Genomic DNA, 17,152 nt, shown 5'->3' with positions numbered 1-17,152 from the left:
GGGGGGGGGGGGGGGGGGGCGTTCCAAAATATGCGACTGCAAGCACAATGCGCTGGAGTGGGTGTCGTGGTACCTGTATGCAGTGCTAGATCTCCATTCTCCACGCGGTAACTTTTTTATAATATTTGGTTCTATTCTAACCATGAGGATTTCTCCCTTTCGCAATATGAAGACCGTGTGTCATGTGCTTCCTCATCAGCTCATCAGCACAGGAAGCCACGATAGAGACATTACACGTGCAAAGATGGCCCAGCAGTGTTGCAGCATCCATGGTGTGTGCTTGTTGGCGTCGAGCTATTATACATACTGCCTTTGGGAGTGTCAGTCTGCAGAAAGCAATTTCTATGCAAGTCGAATTTCCCAATATGAAGCTGGTGATGCGGATGAAATTGTGGTTTCAAAAGTAGTCCCATAAGGAGTCAAACGTTCTGGATTTACCGTCTAATTCCCACTCTAGTTTGCAGGTAACCGGGAAACGACGGTTGCCATCTCCTCATCTGTGTATATTCTGAAGCCCTTCTCCTTGGTTACACTCGCCAGCTGGACATTCTTGGCATCCAGCTTCTCCTCCATGACCTGCTTCAACGTCTTGAGCACCAGGGTCTCGGCATCGGTGATGCTCAGGGACTGCAAAAGGGCAAGAAACAAAAGACACGTCAGCATTGGTGACATTAAAACAAACTCGTGGGGGATTTAGTCGTCTCCCCAAGCGAGGGGCACGCACCTTGTGGTACTCGTTCTGCAGCTCCGCCTGGGCGCCCTCGGAGCCGCTACCGATGGCCTTGGCGTCGTAGCGGTAAAAGGTTCCGCTGGGCTCGGCGTGGTAGAGCTGAGGGCCGTCCTCGTCGTAGCCGGCGATGAGCAGGGCGACGCCAAAAGGACGACTCATGATGGACTCCTCGCCGTCGGCGCTCTCGCCGAAGCGCAGGGCCAGGTCACAGATGGCCTGGGTGCACGACTCGACACGTAGGTCCTCGTTGTAATTGAAGGCGTGGGACTGGCACTCGACGCGGGCATGCTCGACCATGCTGCGGGCGTCGGCCTGCAGTCCCGACATGGCGCAACCGATGTGGCGGTCGATCTCGACAATCTTCTCAACAGACGACGTCTCGAGCAGCGTCGACGTCACGCGCTTTTCGACGCCCAGAACCACGCCCTCTGATGTCGCCACGCCGATGGCCGTGCTACCGAGCTTGATGGCCTCGAGGGAGTATTCGACCTGGAAGAGACGACCTTCCGGGGAGAAGGTGCTACGGTTGGGAGGGTGGTTAACGGAGCGGCTCCTGCAAGAGGGGGGATTTGGATGCGGACATACTTGATACCCCGGTCTATGCACACGACGATTAGCAAGTATTCGGCGTAAAGATAGCATGGAGCTGTGTTGAAACCATCGATCCGAAGCTTACCGTATTCTGATCTTGCCATAAACATCTTGGCGGTATTGTGGTTTTAGGATTTTGGCTTGTGAGGCGGTTTGGTAGCTCTGGCTGGGATGGAGAAGTGTCGACAGTTGACAACTTCACACTCGCATGGTCATAAAATCGTAAATTTTCCTCGTCTTTGGGTACAATCCGCAGGTACAGTTGTTTGTTTCTCTAGAAACAAGTCGTGGAAGTGAGGGAGCTTGAGGATTGGCGGTTTCTTTGACGTACTACCCTGCATGTCCAGGCAAGCAAAACGAAGGACGACGACAGCTCCGGCTGCCTTGCACCTCAGTGAGTGGAGTGGAGGTACTGGTAGTTGAGAGCACGGACCATCACAGCTCACCTCACCACCGCGGCGGTCCCTGCAAGCTCCCCTCCAAAGACCCACTAAATCCACAAGTACGGCGGGGCAACCCAGCGTGTCGAGCAGAAGCGCGTCAATTGTCAATTGGGCACTTCCACACCCAACCCAGCTCATCGCCGTAGTACGTATAGCATTTGATCGCGGTTTGGGGAAAGGAGAGGAAGTACTCGGGGCTGTCTCTGACACCCCCCAGGACCGCCAAACAAATTCTAGTCAAAGACAGGCGGCGGGCAAGTCCAACAAATGCCACGGCAGTGCTACAGTCATATCCGCGAATGTAGGCAGAGCACATGTCGTCGACAGCCGCCAGATCGGTTGCTGCCGACAAGATGAAGAAAGCCAATGGCGCAGGACTAGCAGCAGATTCAACGACAAGATCGGGCACGTCGCGTTCCCGAATGAACTCCACCGCAAACAACATCAACAACAACAACAACAACAACAACAACAACAACAACGGCAACAACCCAAACGACACCAGCTTCAGGAGCGAGCGCGAACGGCATAATGCGCGATACAAGGAGGCCTCGCCCCAGCCCGACTCCCAGTCCAACTCTCAGACCAGCCATGGCTATGCCCAGACGTCCCATAAGAGGTCCGCCTCGGGCAACCTGCGCCCAGTTAGCAAACTTGAGGAGCGACGAACCGAAAAGGTCAAGGTGACAACCCGCGAGACGGTCGTGTCCCGCACCAGGAGTCCGGACCGCCGCGGCGTGCAGCCACCGCACAGGGAGCAGAGGGGCAGCGACCTCGGAAAGCATAGGGTGGCCACCGAATTGCGGCCCAAGGACAATCGCCCTGAACAGCCGCAGACGGTCTGGGAGCCCGAGGCGTCGCTCCTGCCTCTCACTACGGCGCCCTTGGCCTCGCGTATCTCCATCCCACCCCTGGCGTCACATCAGCCTGCCGCCCTGCAGCCCAGGCCCTTGTATGAACTTCCGCTCGCTGCTCAGGAGGCCTTGATCTTGGAGGATCTGCTTTATGTATTTATGGGTATTGAGGGCCAGTACATCCGCTACGCCAAAGTCTATAACCCCAATGAAGAACGAGATCGCCTCACCGGTCCCACCTTCAGGATTCTTCCAGGCTTGGATCCCAGCTTACAGGACCTGACCGCCTCAATGCTGAGGATGGCCACCCACTACTCGGCGCTCATGGAGTTTGTGGATGTACAGAGCAGGGATGAGTTTGGGACTGTCAACCATGCTCTCTGCGCCTCTATACGGAAACTCCTCCAGGACTACCTCGTATTGATCGCGCAATTAGAGACCCAATTCTTGACGGACGATGGTTTCACCCTCCAAGTACTCAATATTCATCTGCTTCCAACAAGTCACATGATGCTACAGCTACATGGCCTGGCGCACGAGCTGCTGAAGAAAAACGCCCTTTTGGACGATGAGAGTGATGAATCAAGTGACGATGACGACCCCAATGACTATGACAAGATTGTCAACCAGTTGAGGGAAGGTGGTGACATTATCCCGGGAAACATGGGTGGCAAGAAAATATCCAAAGGCGGTGCCGTTTTGGGCATCATCACAAGCAGACTTGACACAATGTCAGGAGACCCCGCAGCTCGCGCACTGTTGACGACGCTGCTAAAGGATGCCAGCAGGCCTTATATGGCCATGCTCAACGAGTGGCTGCATCACGGTGCAATCAACGATCCACATGCCGAGTTCCTGGTCAAGGAGCAAAGAAGCATCCGCAGGGACAGGCTTGAGCAGGATTATACAGACGAATACTGGGAGAGACGATACACCATTCGAGACCAGGACGTGCCTCCACAGCTGCAAGGATTGAAGGATAAGGTACTACTTGCTGGGAAATATTTAAATGTCGTGCGGGAATGTGGCGGTGTCGACGTCAGCAAACAAGTCAAGGACGTCCCCCTGACTTTTGATGATCCTCGCTTTCTGGACAATGTGCACAATGCCTACGCTCATGCGAACGAATCTCTGATGCAGCTGTTGTTGACAGCGCACTCGCTACCTGCTAGGCTGGGCTCGATGAAACACTACTTCTTTCTCGACCCGTCGGACTACTTTTCGTACTTCCTCGAGCTTGGCGCCGCGGAGCTTAAGAGGCCCGTCAAGTCGGTCAACACGAGCAAGCTTCAGTCATTGCTGGACCTGGTATTGCGCCAGCCTGGCACGGTGGTGTCTCTTGACCCGTTCAAGGAGGACGTCAAGGTCGAGATGAATGAGGTCCCTCTGATCAAGTCACTCCAGCGGGTGGTCAACATTACCGGTCTTGATGTGGGTGAAACATTTCAGCCCTCGACAAGCATGCCCTCTGAGACGGACAAGAGTGCCATTGGATTCAACTGCTTGCAACTCGACTATGCAGTGCCATTTCCGGTCTCTTTGGTTATCAGCCGAAAGACTGTGTGGCGTTACCAGGCTCTGTTTCGTTACCTGCTGTCTCTACGTCACCTCGAGTCTCTTTTGTCGAACCATTGGCAGGCTCACAACCAATGGGCACTTTGGACTCGCCGAAGCTCATCGCACCGTATCGAGGTATTCAAGAGGCGCGTCCTCACGCTGCGTGCGCGAATGCTGGTGTTTGTCCAACAGCTGCTCTATTTCTGCACGGCTGAGGTCATCCAGCCAAACTGGCATAAATTCATGCAGAGCCTCGAGAAAAAGGAGGGTGCCAAAGGATTGACGCGGACCGTGGACGAGTTGATGCAGGACCACGTGGGCTTTTTAGACACGTGCCTAAAGGAGTGCATGCTTACGAACAGTAAGCTCCTAAAGGTAAGGAAATCAAGAAATTTGGATCGACGAATCCAGAAGGCAATGACATGCTAACTATCCTTTTAATGCAACCTATTAGATCAACGCCAAACTCATGCACACGGTCTTACTCTTTGCCACCTACAGCAGGTGGTTTAATCAGGAGTTGAAAAAGGCAGACCCTGATTTGGCAGGACCAACAAAGCCGGCGGGCATGTCAGATCGGGACTGGGCGCTCATCCAGGCCCTACCCACAGAGAGCAAATCCTCATCGGGTGGGGAGAAGCCGAGAGACAACATGTTTGAAATCCTTGCCAAGTGGGAGGTAAACTTTAGTCGACACCTACACATCATGCTAGACTCGCTGAACCACTACGCCGCGACGGAGACGGTGGTGTTGTTGAGCTTATGCGCCCGGCTTAGCGCGGCAAGCGAGGGTATTGAGACCCCCGGGGCAAGGGAACCGGACAACGATAGCACCTGAGGCGCTTGATTTATATATATCTATGACTCTTTGAGTTAGGGCACCTATAGATGTGCTAGTCACTCGGTATAGGGCACGGTATGATGGATATGTTGGTTTCCTAAGATGGCTGGCTATACCTACCTACCTACCTCTAAGGTGCCGGTACCTAATGTAGTGTAGCCTAGATAGATGATGGGGTGTGTTTTCGGCGTTCAAGATACCCAGATTTTCAATGGCAGAGGGGCCACTTGCTATGTAAAAGGAACCAGAGCCAATCAATCAGTTGCGGTTTTTTTGTTTCTTTTCTTTTTCCAGTACAGGCGGTCACCGGCACTACATAAACCATATGATAAGTTATAGGAGTGTACTATGCAGGAACATACAGTGTGATGTTGTACGATTTGAGGGATATCGCACAGTGCGAATAGCAATACTTGATTGTACCTACCTAACATAATGTACAAGTCTACAAGAACATGGCCATCTGGGCCTCAGTCGAACCAAGTCAATCTCTCGTTCCCATCAAGTTGCAAATCGCGAGCAAGTCAATTCTTGCTATTGCCTCGACACGAACAACCGCCCACCGTGTCAAACCCGCGGTCGATTGACTGATAAAGAAACACAAACAAAATTTTAAAAGAGGAAAAAAAAAAAAAAAAAACTTAATAAGGGGAACACTAATAACCGCCACCGACCACACCATGGACCGGCAGACGACGGTCGAGCCTGCGATTGACGAGGAAGACCTCAGCGTCACGTGTTGCGCACCCGCTCGCGCCGCCTTGGACGACTTGACGCGCCCTATAGTGGTTGGAGAGTCCTTTGCAAGGTGAGACACTGACGGCGCATGTGTAGCCTTGTTATACGTCATCCCGCACACTTGCGGCAACGGGGGTCTGTTTGGCTGGCTTCTATCTAAGGTGTCTCACAAGGCAGCGGGCAGCTGTTTTATACATTTTAGCTTGTTATTCGCTGTTATCGTTTTTTTTTTTTTTTTTTTTTTACCTGGACCCCAGTAGAAAATATTCAACGGAAAGCATGATCTGACCCTTTGAGCAACGAACTCCATTTCCTCACAGAGCCAACAAACGCGGCGATGGCGTCTTTTTCACGTGGCCCTTTCTCGGCCCCCTGCTATTTGAAAACGAGACGAGCGACTGCCGCGACCATTGCGCCAACGAACGAAGTAAATGACACCGACGAACCCTTCTTGATGAGACGAATCCCCTGAAAAAACCGACTAACATATTTTTCTGCAGCCTTTCTCGCCTATCTACGCCTCGCAATGTTCATGGCCCTGGTATCAGCCGCCATCATCCTGTCGTTCCATCTCAAGCTCGAGCCCACCGAGATAGAGCTCCGCATGGCCAAGCCGTTGGGGCTGATCTTTTGGGTGCTATCGGCCACATGTTTGGGGTTGGGTCTGACAAACTACATCAGTAGGAACCTTGCCCCCCCTTAGCCTCTCTCTTCTTTGTTTCCCCGTCCTTTGTTTACTAACGGTCGAGACCAGAAACCGTCGACAAGTACGGCAGGCGTGCGGCTCTTGTCCAGTCTGGATGGAAGACTCAGAGTGTAGGTCTATACCCTTACCCAGTATCCCCTTGGGCCGTGTTCATCTCTTAGTTAATCGAGAATGTAAACTGATACACACCGGCCGTAGATTCTAACCCTCATCGTAGTGACAATCGTTGGAACATGTGTAACACTGCTAGTCGTTAATAAGATGATCCAGAATTAGTTATCGCTACTGGAAGGGTCTAGTTGGCACTTCATTTGCTACGCAAAGCTCCAGAAGTTACCGAATCCAGTATCCCATACCTCTGATTTTTATAGCTCAAAATTCAACCAAGGTTGAGACATATTTCTCAGCATCTCTCAACCTTATTGTCTCTTATGATTTGCGCAAAACAAATCTGCTCTGAAATCAACAACCTTATCATCCCCACATCCGCCCACAGTCCTCCGGAACTCGGTGGTGTACTTCAAGGCGCGCGCCTCATGCTCACCAATCTCCACCGCCGCTCCATCCCACGAAACCGTCGGCAATTCGTAAAGAGGAGGTAAGGCTCCGCCTTCCAGCATAGTATCAAGCAGAGGACCCCGAGACAGAATTACAGCCTCATCATTGCCACTGCTTTGATCTTTTGCGTGTTGCTGGTTGCGATACTCCTCGGGAGGTCGCTGCAATTCCGTGTGGACTGTGGCTATTTTTGGAGATGCCGCAGGACTCGGATAAAGCGCAAAGTAGTTTCGTGCCCGGCAGAGGCGGAGCGCGTGTTCTAGCCAGGCGGGGAACCGGGCGCTGATGGCCTTTTGGGACAGCAGCTTGGGAAGATCTTCTCTGCTGTTGCTCCCCTGCACGTCAAGCACCTGGGACACAAGGCCGTGAAGCTCGATCCATTTGCTGCCGAATATAAGCATCGCGTGGTTATTCGGTGCTTGCCAGAGGAATGAGGAAGACCTTGTTGCTGATGCGGTGTCGGCAATTGGTGGCGGTTCAAATGGGCGCGATCCATCCAAATACACGTCCGGCGATACCAGACTGATGCCAAAAAGACGGCTCTCCGACTCCTGGAGGACGGCAGCGTTCGAATATCGGTACTCCAAGACTGAATACTTGAGGTCTGTCGATGACACATGTTAGCCAACCCAGACCCTCGTGGCACCATCATGAGTGAGGTAGGTAGAGCATGATGCCCGGAAAAGACAGGAATTACAATGGAAAAAATTAGACGAAAGCTCAGCCTCAGGTGAGAGGAGAAAAACGTGCGAGTGTGCAGGCCGCGTGGGCCAGAACGATTCAAGAAATCGAACCGAGCTCTCGTCCTCTGTCAACGCCTTCCTTGCAATTCGATGCCTGACTGAAACCCGGCGAGGCGAGTTGGTCCCGGGGGGAGGCCCTGGAGGCCAGACAAATTGATCCAGCAATCTCGCAGTCTCGGGGTCAACCTTATGAGGCAAGTCTATGGTTATATGAGGAATGTGAGACGCGCTATAGTCTGCAAAGCGGAGTGATTTGAGCAATCTGGCCAGACTGCCGGATGCTCCGGGCGTTGCATGTATAAGAATGTCGATGGTGACTTTGTTCCAGGCTGAAAGCGCTCCAGGTATCAGCAACGCTCTTTACATGTTGAGCGGGTTTGCAAAACCAAGACTTGAGGGAACTAACCAGCAAGAGATGCGCTGTCTAGTTTCGTCATCCAAGACAGCTTTTCTAATCCGTTTAATGGCATTTCGATCAAGGTAGTCTCCTGGGTCGTGATGTGGTTCTTCATAGTCTCCATGAAGTACGTCTCCTCGGCTACATAGTTGTCAACGATGATGACTTGGGGGTTCATAAAGTGGGTGATATGAGCTAAGCCTTGTCAGTAAGCCGGTTTTCAGTCAATAATAGAAGCCGATGCTTGCGCATCAGACTTACCAACTGCTTTTTTGACAGCTTCAGCCAGCCGTGCGTCAGTGGACTTTGCAGAATTATCAGGTCGAGCATCTGCGTACATATTCCATGTTAGTCTTACTAAACATTCGGTCAGTATGACCTCTTGACAGGTTTGTTTTGGATCTTGCCGTGAAATATAATACGGCAAGATTTATCAATGCCGTTTATTGCTTGCAGCTGTGAGAAGTCAATGTCACTTCTGCTCATCAATGCAAAGTGAACATAATTTCGTAGCTCCTGGCCCATCTGACAAGCAATGGGAAGAAGCTTGGCAACGCTTTTGAGACTCGATGCAGCAAACAAGACATTCTTATTCGCCTTAAAGAAACCTCCCGTCTCTGCGATGGTGCCGAGAGAGGCGGCGAGGGCAGGGAACTTGATGCTGTGGCCGCTGAAGACCTCGGCGGGCTGTGCGAGCTGTGGTAGTTGTGGTGGCTGTGCAGGCGCCATCACTTGTGTGCCCTTTGATCCCGGAGCGACGGCCGGCGGTGGCCGATCCTGTGCATCATTCCCCAGGGCAGCATCCGGATTTCGGTAGTTGGGACGACGGCGATCCCTGATGGGGACATCTGTCGGGATGTTGACGACAAACTGGTAGATCAAGAACACGGCGAGAGCCAAGAGCGCAAGACGCTTCAGGGCTCTTCGGGGTTGCAGGGTGAAGCGCTGGGTTGAGGGCGCCCAGGTGGTGCCTAGACCTTTCCGGTCCGTTCGGTGATCATCATTTTTCTTGCCCATTTCCTCATCGCTGAGGAAGAGATTCGGGACTTTTACCATCCTTGCAGGAGGCTTTGCATGCTCTTTTAGTCCTTTGTGAAAGTGAATTGGTGTGAATGATGCGCTATACCACCGATAAATGCGGGTTTACCGGTTCCTGTGATGTTGCACGTGGTTCCTTGACAACATGGCAATGGAAGTTGGAGATCCGGAGCAACAAGAGCCAAAGTAGTGTCACCTTGGCCCTTGGATTCCGGCCAGCGTAGAGCTCAAGGCTGATTTGCGCGCGGCGATAAGTCTCTGGGAAAGCTATTTGATAATCAGGACTGCAACATCGAGTCGAAGTATGGTCTGGCAATTGAGGTGTGACAATGAATGGTTCCTGATCTGCTGGCTCCCACAAAGTTGCCAGTTTAAGCTCTCAGCTTAAACGCTTGCTTGAACCTTGAACAGGAAGGCTACTACTGCAGATCCCTGTGGCCGACCCACTTGGAGCCGTCAAGTCCCCTGCCATGTCCTGCATACCGGTACCTAGTGCTCTGTGCTACACTGTAAATGTGAGGCCTTCTACGGAGTACTTACACACTTCAGCTCAAAGTGGGTCCCGCCCGCGAATTTTTTTGGGCTTCGAATTAATTCAGTGAGAAAATCAAGTTGGAGTGAACTGAGAATTTTTGGATCAAGCCCGTATTCAACATCCTTTCGAGGTTGGACTATTACCGCCATTTTCCAGCGGGGATTTTAGTCTTTACATGAGCGAGGCGGTTTTCATCTCATAACTCCCAACTTTCCTGCTCATCCGGCCACAACTTCCTTTCGCTCGAGCGTATCTGAGGCACACGCGCGCATGTCAAAAAGAAAATAATAACCAGACCAAATTTACCCACACACAAAATGGGCAAGTCACGACGGAACAGGGATCGGGGTCATCGCTCTGATCCCATGGGAAAGCCCAAGCCAGCCCCGGCAGACCCGGAGCTGGCAAAACTGCGCGAGTCCAAGATCTTGCCCGTCCTCAACGACTTGAAAGCCTCCGATCCCAAGCAGCGTACATCTGCGGCCGGAGCAATCGCCAACATTATCACAGATCAAAAATGCCGAAAGCTGCTCTTGAGGGAACAGGTCGTTCACACAGTACTCACCGAGACCTTGACCGACTCGAGCCTGGAGAGTCGAGCTGCCGGCTGGGAGATCCTCAAGGTCTTGGCTCTCGAGGAGGAAGCCGACTTTTGCGTTCATCTTTACAGGGTCGATGTGCTGTCCGCGGCTGAGCATGCATGCAACTCGGTAAGTTTCAAGTTAAGGAAGCAATCACCATGGCAGGACGAAGAGCATAGAAGCTGACTATTTTTGTTCATGGTTCCTGGTAGGTGCTTGAGGCCCTCAAGTCCTCTAGCCCTGCATTTGCCAAGCTCCCCAAGGCTCAGCAAGGATTCATATGGAGCATTGCCGATGCTCTTTCCATCCTCATAGGAGAGCTTGGGCAGGCTCAGGAAGAAGTCCTGAAGGCCGTGACAGCCAATACGAGCATTGCTCGCTTTTTGTTTGGCCTAAGCTCCCACAGCAGCACCACGGCCGAAGTGCTTTCCAGTGCTCTTGCATGCCTGATGACGCTGTCAGAAGATAACAGGGCTTTCTGTGAGATGATTCTCAACGACCAAGAGACGTTTTGCTACAGGAATCTCAAGAAATTGTCCGAGTCCGGCGGGTTGAGGGCCGCTCTTTCTTGCGGGGTCCTCCACAATCTCTTTTCTGCACTCGAATGGCATGACCATTCACCCGGTCTGGAATCTGCTTGCGACGCCGTTCTCGTTCCACTACTTTCTCGGGAGATCTCGTCGGCCAGATTGGATGTTGAGGACACGCACTGGGATGTGCTTCAAACCACGCTTGAGGTTCTTGCTTCCATAGCAACAAACTTACAGACAACTTTGGAGAAGGGCAACAAAGCCGAAGACGAGTGGCAGGGCATCAAGGATGACGACAATCAAGTCATGGACTTGGATGACGATGTCGACGATACTGTTGACGATGATAACATAAATGGAGTCGATCATAGCGACGACGAAGACGATGAAGCCGCAGGCAATGATGACGACAGCGAGATGGACGACGAGGAGCTACTGGCGGACATGGAAAGGGTCACCGGAGCGGACCACGAGCCCGAGGAGCCCGCTCGCCTAGATGACCTGCCGACTTTGAGCAACTTCCTAGAGGCCGCAGTCCCCTCCTTGGTCCGCATCACTTCATCTTCCCCTGCCAGCGAGGAGGCGCTGGCCATCCAGGGTGTTGCACTCTCCGTCCTCAACAACCTTGCATGGACCGTATCGAGCCTCGACTTCTCCAATGGGGAGAACGCCACCGTGCGCAAGGTGTGGTATCCTGTGGGTTGCGCGATATGGGAGAAGACTGTAACGCATGTGCTGTCCAACGACACGGCCGACGTCGAGCTCGCCGCACTCGTCACGAGCTTGGCCTGGGCCATCTCGCGCACTCTTGGAGGCAAGACGCCCGTTCAAGGGGACGAACACCGCAAGTTCATTTCCCTGTACAAAGCCGCAAAGAACATGCCGGAGCCCGCGCAGGCCGTGGAGGATCCGTTTCAGGGCTTGGGAGTCAAATGCATCGGCGTGCTAGGTCAGCTGGCCCGGGACCCGTGCCCGGTGGGTGTGAACCGCGAGATTGGGATTTTCCTCATCACAATTATCTCGGCGGCGACCGAGGTCCCAACTGCAGATGTTGTTGAGGCGCTTGATCAGTTCTACGACATATATGGTGATGAGGGCTTGGCATGCGACAATGAGGTTTTCTGGAAAGACAGGTTTCTGGAACACTTGGAAGGTGCCGTTCCAAAAATCAAATCGATGGTGAAGTCAATCGATAAGAGGAAACAGTCTGAACTTAGGCTGCGGGCAGAGGAGGCCGTTACAAACATGCCTCGGTTTATCGCTTACAAGAAAAAGCACAGGCCCTCGTGAGGTTTGCCTAAGACCGCTCGTTTTCGGCCGTCCCCAACGGAAATCCCCAGAGGTGCGGTGTCAAATCAACTCGTTTGTACCTGACCAGACTAAGTTGAGACTAGTTCGCAGGGCGGGTAAACCTTGATACTCTTGTCGCCAGGACCTGGTTACCCTTGAGTTTGGTTAAAAGTCCATAGGAGGTTAGGCCGTTATCGCATATGTTGATAGCTGCCATAAACAGGTTAATAGGCAATGAACTAAATACTTGAAGGTACCTAATGTGACTGAGGCATCGTATAATGAGCCTGTCTGTCCGACCTTGGAATTTGGGCTTTTTTTTCGAGGTAAAATCCCACTGTGGGGATTATTCATACGATTCTGGTTCTTCTTGGAGGACATATACTCTGCAAATACTTGTTGATTTTATTCTTCAGTCAATAGACTAGGGGGTAAGCTCTGCTGAAGAGAGCCCTGCAAGGAAGTACACCACCTCCTTTCCCTGGTTCCCCATAACTTTTAATTTACCAGCCCGACTACGGGACCCAACAGCTTACTTCCATTCTGGGTACTCAGGGATCAGCCCCGCATTGCTTGTCTTTCCCACGCGACCCTTGTGAAAGTCCTCAATCTAATCTGGCGACCGACATTTTGCCCCCCTGCAATAAAGTGTTGAATGAGGGGCAACGCTCAAGGCTAGCATTTGCTTTCCGACTATTCAGACAATCTTGCCTTGCCTACAGGAAAGGGAGGTCTTGCGCATCGTTCCCCCAAGGGCCTCTTTTTTTTTCTTCGCATTATATTCGCGTGAGGGCGTTTTGATCAGGAACAATGTCTTCCACCACGACCACCACGGCGCAGCCGATCACAGCCGAGACCATCTTGAGCCTGTTCCCGGATATTGACACCAGCGGAGAGGCTCTGGACGGTCACGATGAGGAGCAGATCAGGCTCATGGACGAGGTGTGCATTGTCGTCGACGAGAACGACATGCCCATCGGGAAGGGCAGCAAGAAGATTTGTCAGTACCTGTTAGAGGCATGGTAGCCATGCTAGTGCGCCGTGCGATAACGCTCCATTTTTCTTTCGTCAGAACCACCTCGCTAACAAGAAATCAACCACAGGCCACCTCATGACCAACATAGAAAAGGGTCTATTGCACCGGGCCTTCTCTGTCTTCCTCTTCAACGACAAGAACGAGCTGCTCCTCCAGCAGCGCGCGACGGAAAAGATTACCTTCCCCGACATGTGGACCAACACCTGCTGCTCGCACCCTCTCGGAATCCCAGGCGAGACTGGATCGAACCTCCCGGACTCCATCATGGGCGTCAAGCGTGCGGCGCAGCGCAAGCTGGACCACGAGCTCGGCATCAAGAAGGAGCAGGTACCACTCGAGAACTTCCACTTCCTCACTCGCATACACTACAAGGCACCCAGTGACGGTAAATGGGGTGAGCACGAGGGTAAGTCTGTTCTAAGAGAGATGATGTGACTGCTTCGGCGGGTGGATTTCACCAGCAGAATGCATAAACAATCGCGAAAGGTAATTGCATACTAACAACATCTTCGTAGTCGATTACATCCTCTTCATCAAGGCGAATGTGGATCTCGACATCAACAAGAACGAGGTCCAGGCCACACAATATACCTCGGCAGATGGTCTCAAGGCCTTCTTCAAGGACCCCGCAGCCAAGTTCACACCGTGGTTCAAGCTGATATGCGAGTCAATGCTCTTCGAGTGGTGGCAGCACCTTGACTCTGGTTTGGAGAAGTATACCAACGAGCAAGGAATCCGAAGAATGCTCTAAGTTTGCGCCAAAAGGCGGAGTTGAGGTTTACGCTGATCAAGGAAAGGGGCCTAAACGAACCGTGTCATCATAAACATAAGCACGGCTATATTTACTTACCCTTTTTTGCTTTACTTGATCCCAGGTCCTGTACTGGGAGGATCCAACAAGAACACTGTTAGAACAAAAGAAATCACTAATTTAGACCATGCTCTTAAACGCACACGCTGCTGGTTGTTCGGGTTTCGCTGCTGAGCCCTAATAAAAGCACAATTCGTTGCGAGTGGGGTAGACTGTTCGTATGGCATGTTGAATGTGATCGGAGATACGATGACACACGACATATACCAACGTGCTTATCTGCAGCCCATGGCAGCAACAAAACATCTAATTTCATTACGCATAATAGTCGGGTCAAGCCTGCTTTGATTAAATGAGCATAGGGTACATTTTGTGCAGTCTTCCCACTTCACCGACGGTTCGCCGGAAGTGAACTGGAACAAATTTTGTATGGCATTTTCATCCTCAAAGGAGGCAATTTTCTTACGGCAATCACCCACACACGCCATGTTGTGCTCTCCGAGACCTTTTCCCTTTGACGCCCTCACTCATTTAACCAAGTTGTGACCATAAAACGGTTAATACAAAGATAATTGGTTGCGACTACTCCATGGTGACTATATCAAGCCGTAGCTCGATAGAACGAACATTCATGCCACCATCGGCGCAAGACAATTATTGTAAACCCAGCCTAGGTACCGGATTTACATAGCATGCTACCAGCAGTGCCTTCTAGCAGTCCCAAGTATATATCATAATCCGTTCATTGCTTACACCCCCACGACTCTATTTATATCATAGTGATATACACCTCCAGACAGCGTCAACATGCCACCGTGTATCTAGCCCGACAAGTCTTCTGCATAGTTGATCAGAAGTATTCTGATGTTCATCGTAAGAGCATTTTATGCATTATCAAATCAAAACCGAGCCCGCAAAATGCCAACCAAACGCCGAGAACATAACCGCTTTCAGTGCCCAGATTTGCGTCAAATACCATGCACCCATCATCTCCTGCTCCCTGTGGTGGACCGCAGACTTAAGCCGTTTAAAGAAGAAAAAAGAAACAGTTTCTTTAGTAGTCCAAGGTAGCCCATGTATGGTCATCGACTGTCGGGTATATAAGACCGGCCGACAAGAGCTCATCCGCAGCAGCCTCGACATCCCTCACCGACATGTTAATACCCCTGGCGATGATGTTGGCCTCCAAGCCTTCGTTACCAGCAGATGAGTTCTGGAGGTGGTTGAATAGCCGCTGGGCGTTGGTGGAGCAGTTTGCAGCCTTTGAGCCACCGCCGCCACCGCCTCCACCGTAGCTGTCGACGAACATATTATCGTCGCCACCGCCGCCAGCACCGCCACCGCCTCCACTGCTTTGCCTGACGGCATCGAGATGAACATAGGCGACCTCGAGCATGTGGTAGTTGACCTCGTTGAAGTCCTCGACGGGACGCACAAAGAGGGCGCCGACGTGGCGGCGGTTGTTGAAGGCCTTGAGCTTGCCCCAGACGCGGACGTAGCTGTCAGGCTGGTGCTGCGAGGCCGCGTCGGCATCCTCGGCCTTCTCCGGGTCGATCCACCTCTTGACGTCGATTGTGCCCGTGCCGTCGTCGATCCGGTACGTGATGTTGGTTGGCTGCGGGTTGATGGATCGGACCTGTCCTACCAGGGTGATCTGTGTGATGGCGCGGCCGTCGAGGAGAAAGTCGGCGTCCGGGTACGGGGCTTGTACGTCGAGGAGCTGCTTGACGGTCACGGGCTTGAGGCACTCGTCTTGGTAGCTCTGTTTTTTTTTTCGTTTTTTTTTCGGTTGATTGTCAATAAAACGAGATTCTCTGTGGTTTTGCTGTCTATAAGAATACTTTGAATCAACACACCTTGCCTCCTGGACCTCCCTGAGAGCCCTGTTGCGAGCCTCCCATGAAGCCGCCTCCATCCTCGGCGCCTTGGGCGTTATAGCCCGTCCTTGAGAAATTGTTGCCTCCGTATGATGCTGCCCAAAGCCGTCAGTTTTGGTCATTCAACTCGGAAGAACAGGAGAAATATAGGGAAGTGCATACTCATGGCTTTTAATGTTTTCTCGGTGATTTTGTTTTATTCTTAGATACTGGTGACTTTTGATCGTTCTGACAATAATGGTGATGCTGCAACTATGGAAAAGTCGCAAAGACGCGTGGTGGGGGATGCAATTCCATAACCCAAGACGCGTCGTTCACGCGCTAAGTGGTTCAGCCCGCCACTGCGGGGAAGCTCAATTCAGGGATACAGGGATAGTAGTACCGGTAGTCACCAACGGGCACATTTATTCACACCGTGTAACCCAACGAGAACAAACGCAGTAAAAGACTTCCATGGCGCCATTCTGCTCTTCGTCGCTTTCAAGGTACAGTAAAACCACTACCTTGGTCTCAATATATTGTAATAACCTAACTTGTGTCTTAAATTAACGAAAGTCAGGCTGTGACGAAATTATTTAACAAAGTAAACGTTTTAAATTGAGGGCTCTGGACAAGCTGGCTCATACCACGACCGGCTTACAAGATTAATATCAAGTATAATCAGCGGAAAATAAGTTTATCTCGTTGTTGAATCAGGTACCTGACATATTCCTAACGCAGTGCTACATCTTAAGCCCGAATCAGCAGTCCCTTAATTACTAGCAAGACAGGATTCAGCTGAAAAGTTTGGCATCAGGTCTCGGTAAGAGGACGGTCGCATTTGCGGTAGCGCATATGCGCTGTCAGATGTAGCAAATGTCAAATGTCGTGATTGAGAGCATATTCCCGCTGGTTTTGGAGGCAGACATGATTAGTGTTACAGGTTAATTTTAGTACGCAATCGCAATGTCAAACGGCTCTGGCAGAATAATCGACATTGGTCCCCCAGGATGTTTCTTGTACCTGGCTCAGGGTCTGCATTTGATGTAGGAGAAAACTTGTTTTTCTGTGCATCCACCAAAACCAACTCACTCTCTCGACTAATTAGGAGACAATACAAAAAAAATAAAAAATCAGACAGAGTATCTTTTATATTCCCGTCCATTGCTTGGTTGGTGACTTGTGCTACTATTTCCGAGTAATTATACTGTAATGTAGACTGTAAGTCCCGCCATCTTAGGCTCCGGCCCACCCATCTCTTAAGTGCTGTCATCGCTAAAACGCTGTGGCTAGTTCTAGAAGCCAGGTTGCATGCCT

At 51.6% G+C, this 17,152-nt stretch overlaps 7 protein-coding genes across 7 annotated transcripts; 4 read left to right on the top strand and 3 right to left on the bottom strand.

Moving 5' to 3' along the window:
* Positions 1-21: 21 nt before the first annotated feature.
* MGG_07130 (proteasome component PUP2) lies at positions 22-1,705 on the bottom strand. Its single transcript, XM_003715275.1, has 4 exons — positions 1,407-1,705; positions 1,316-1,328; positions 725-1,250; positions 22-627 (listed from the first exon to the last, which is right to left on the bottom strand). Exons 1-4 carry the CDS (start codon positions 1,429-1,431, stop codon positions 454-456), a joined length of 738 nt encoding a protein of 245 aa, XP_003715323.1. The 5' UTR covers positions 1,432-1,705; the 3' UTR covers positions 22-453.
* A 152-nt stretch (positions 1,706-1,857) lies between these two features.
* MGG_07129 (spindle pole body component) lies at positions 1,858-5,401 on the top strand. The gene is made up of 2 exons (XM_003715274.1): positions 1,858-4,550; positions 4,630-5,401. Exons 1-2 carry the CDS (start codon positions 2,079-2,081, stop codon positions 5,011-5,013), a joined length of 2,856 nt encoding a protein of 951 aa, XP_003715322.1. The 5' UTR covers positions 1,858-2,078; the 3' UTR covers positions 5,014-5,401.
* A 73-nt stretch (positions 5,402-5,474) lies between these two features.
* Positions 5,475-6,881, top strand: MGG_07128 (uncharacterized protein). Its single transcript, XM_003715273.1, has 5 exons — positions 5,475-5,824; positions 6,075-6,181; positions 6,255-6,434; positions 6,509-6,570; positions 6,659-6,881. The coding sequence occupies exons 1-5, from the start codon at positions 5,697-5,699 to the stop codon at positions 6,734-6,736; spliced, it is 555 nt and encodes a 184-aa protein (XP_003715321.1). The 5' UTR covers positions 5,475-5,696; the 3' UTR covers positions 6,737-6,881.
* On the bottom strand, positions 5,810-9,578 carry MGG_07127 (uncharacterized protein). Its single transcript, XM_003715272.1, has 6 exons — positions 8,566-9,578; positions 8,420-8,488; positions 8,168-8,353; positions 7,716-8,090; positions 6,817-7,622; positions 5,810-6,703 (listed from the first exon to the last, which is right to left on the bottom strand). The coding sequence occupies exons 1-5, from the start codon at positions 9,212-9,214 to the stop codon at positions 6,880-6,882; spliced, it is 2,022 nt and encodes a 673-aa protein (XP_003715320.1). The 5' UTR covers positions 9,215-9,578; the 3' UTR covers positions 5,810-6,703; positions 6,817-6,879.
* A 173-nt stretch (positions 9,579-9,751) lies between these two features.
* Positions 9,752-12,386, top strand: MGG_07126 (uncharacterized protein). The gene is made up of 2 exons (XM_003715271.1): positions 9,752-10,441; positions 10,525-12,386. Exons 1-2 carry the CDS (start codon positions 10,049-10,051, stop codon positions 12,130-12,132), a joined length of 2,001 nt encoding a protein of 666 aa, XP_003715319.1. The 5' UTR covers positions 9,752-10,048; the 3' UTR covers positions 12,133-12,386.
* A 362-nt stretch (positions 12,387-12,748) lies between these two features.
* On the top strand, positions 12,749-14,169 carry MGG_07125 (isopentenyl-diphosphate Delta-isomerase). Its single transcript, XM_003715270.1, has 3 exons — positions 12,749-13,132; positions 13,236-13,574; positions 13,684-14,169. The coding sequence occupies exons 1-3, from the start codon at positions 12,943-12,945 to the stop codon at positions 13,917-13,919; spliced, it is 765 nt and encodes a 254-aa protein (XP_003715318.1). The 5' UTR covers positions 12,749-12,942; the 3' UTR covers positions 13,920-14,169.
* A 476-nt stretch (positions 14,170-14,645) lies between these two features.
* MGG_07124 (replication protein A 32 kDa subunit) lies at positions 14,646-16,123 on the bottom strand. The gene is made up of 3 exons (XM_003715269.1): positions 16,019-16,123; positions 15,836-15,951; positions 14,646-15,741 (listed from the first exon to the last, which is right to left on the bottom strand). The coding sequence occupies exons 1-3, from the start codon at positions 16,020-16,022 to the stop codon at positions 15,034-15,036; spliced, it is 828 nt and encodes a 275-aa protein (XP_003715317.1). The 5' UTR covers positions 16,023-16,123; the 3' UTR covers positions 14,646-15,033.
* Between the last annotated feature and the right edge of the window lie 1,029 nt (positions 16,124-17,152).

Source organism: Pyricularia oryzae, chromosome 2, assembly GCF_000002495.2.
Source record: "Pyricularia oryzae 70-15 chromosome 2, whole genome shotgun sequence".
NCBI lineage: Eukaryota > Fungi > Ascomycota > Sordariomycetes > Magnaporthales > Pyriculariaceae > Pyricularia > Pyricularia oryzae.
The sequence above is the reverse complement of the archived record's forward strand: the minus strand, read 5'-3'. Positions and strand labels throughout refer to the sequence as shown.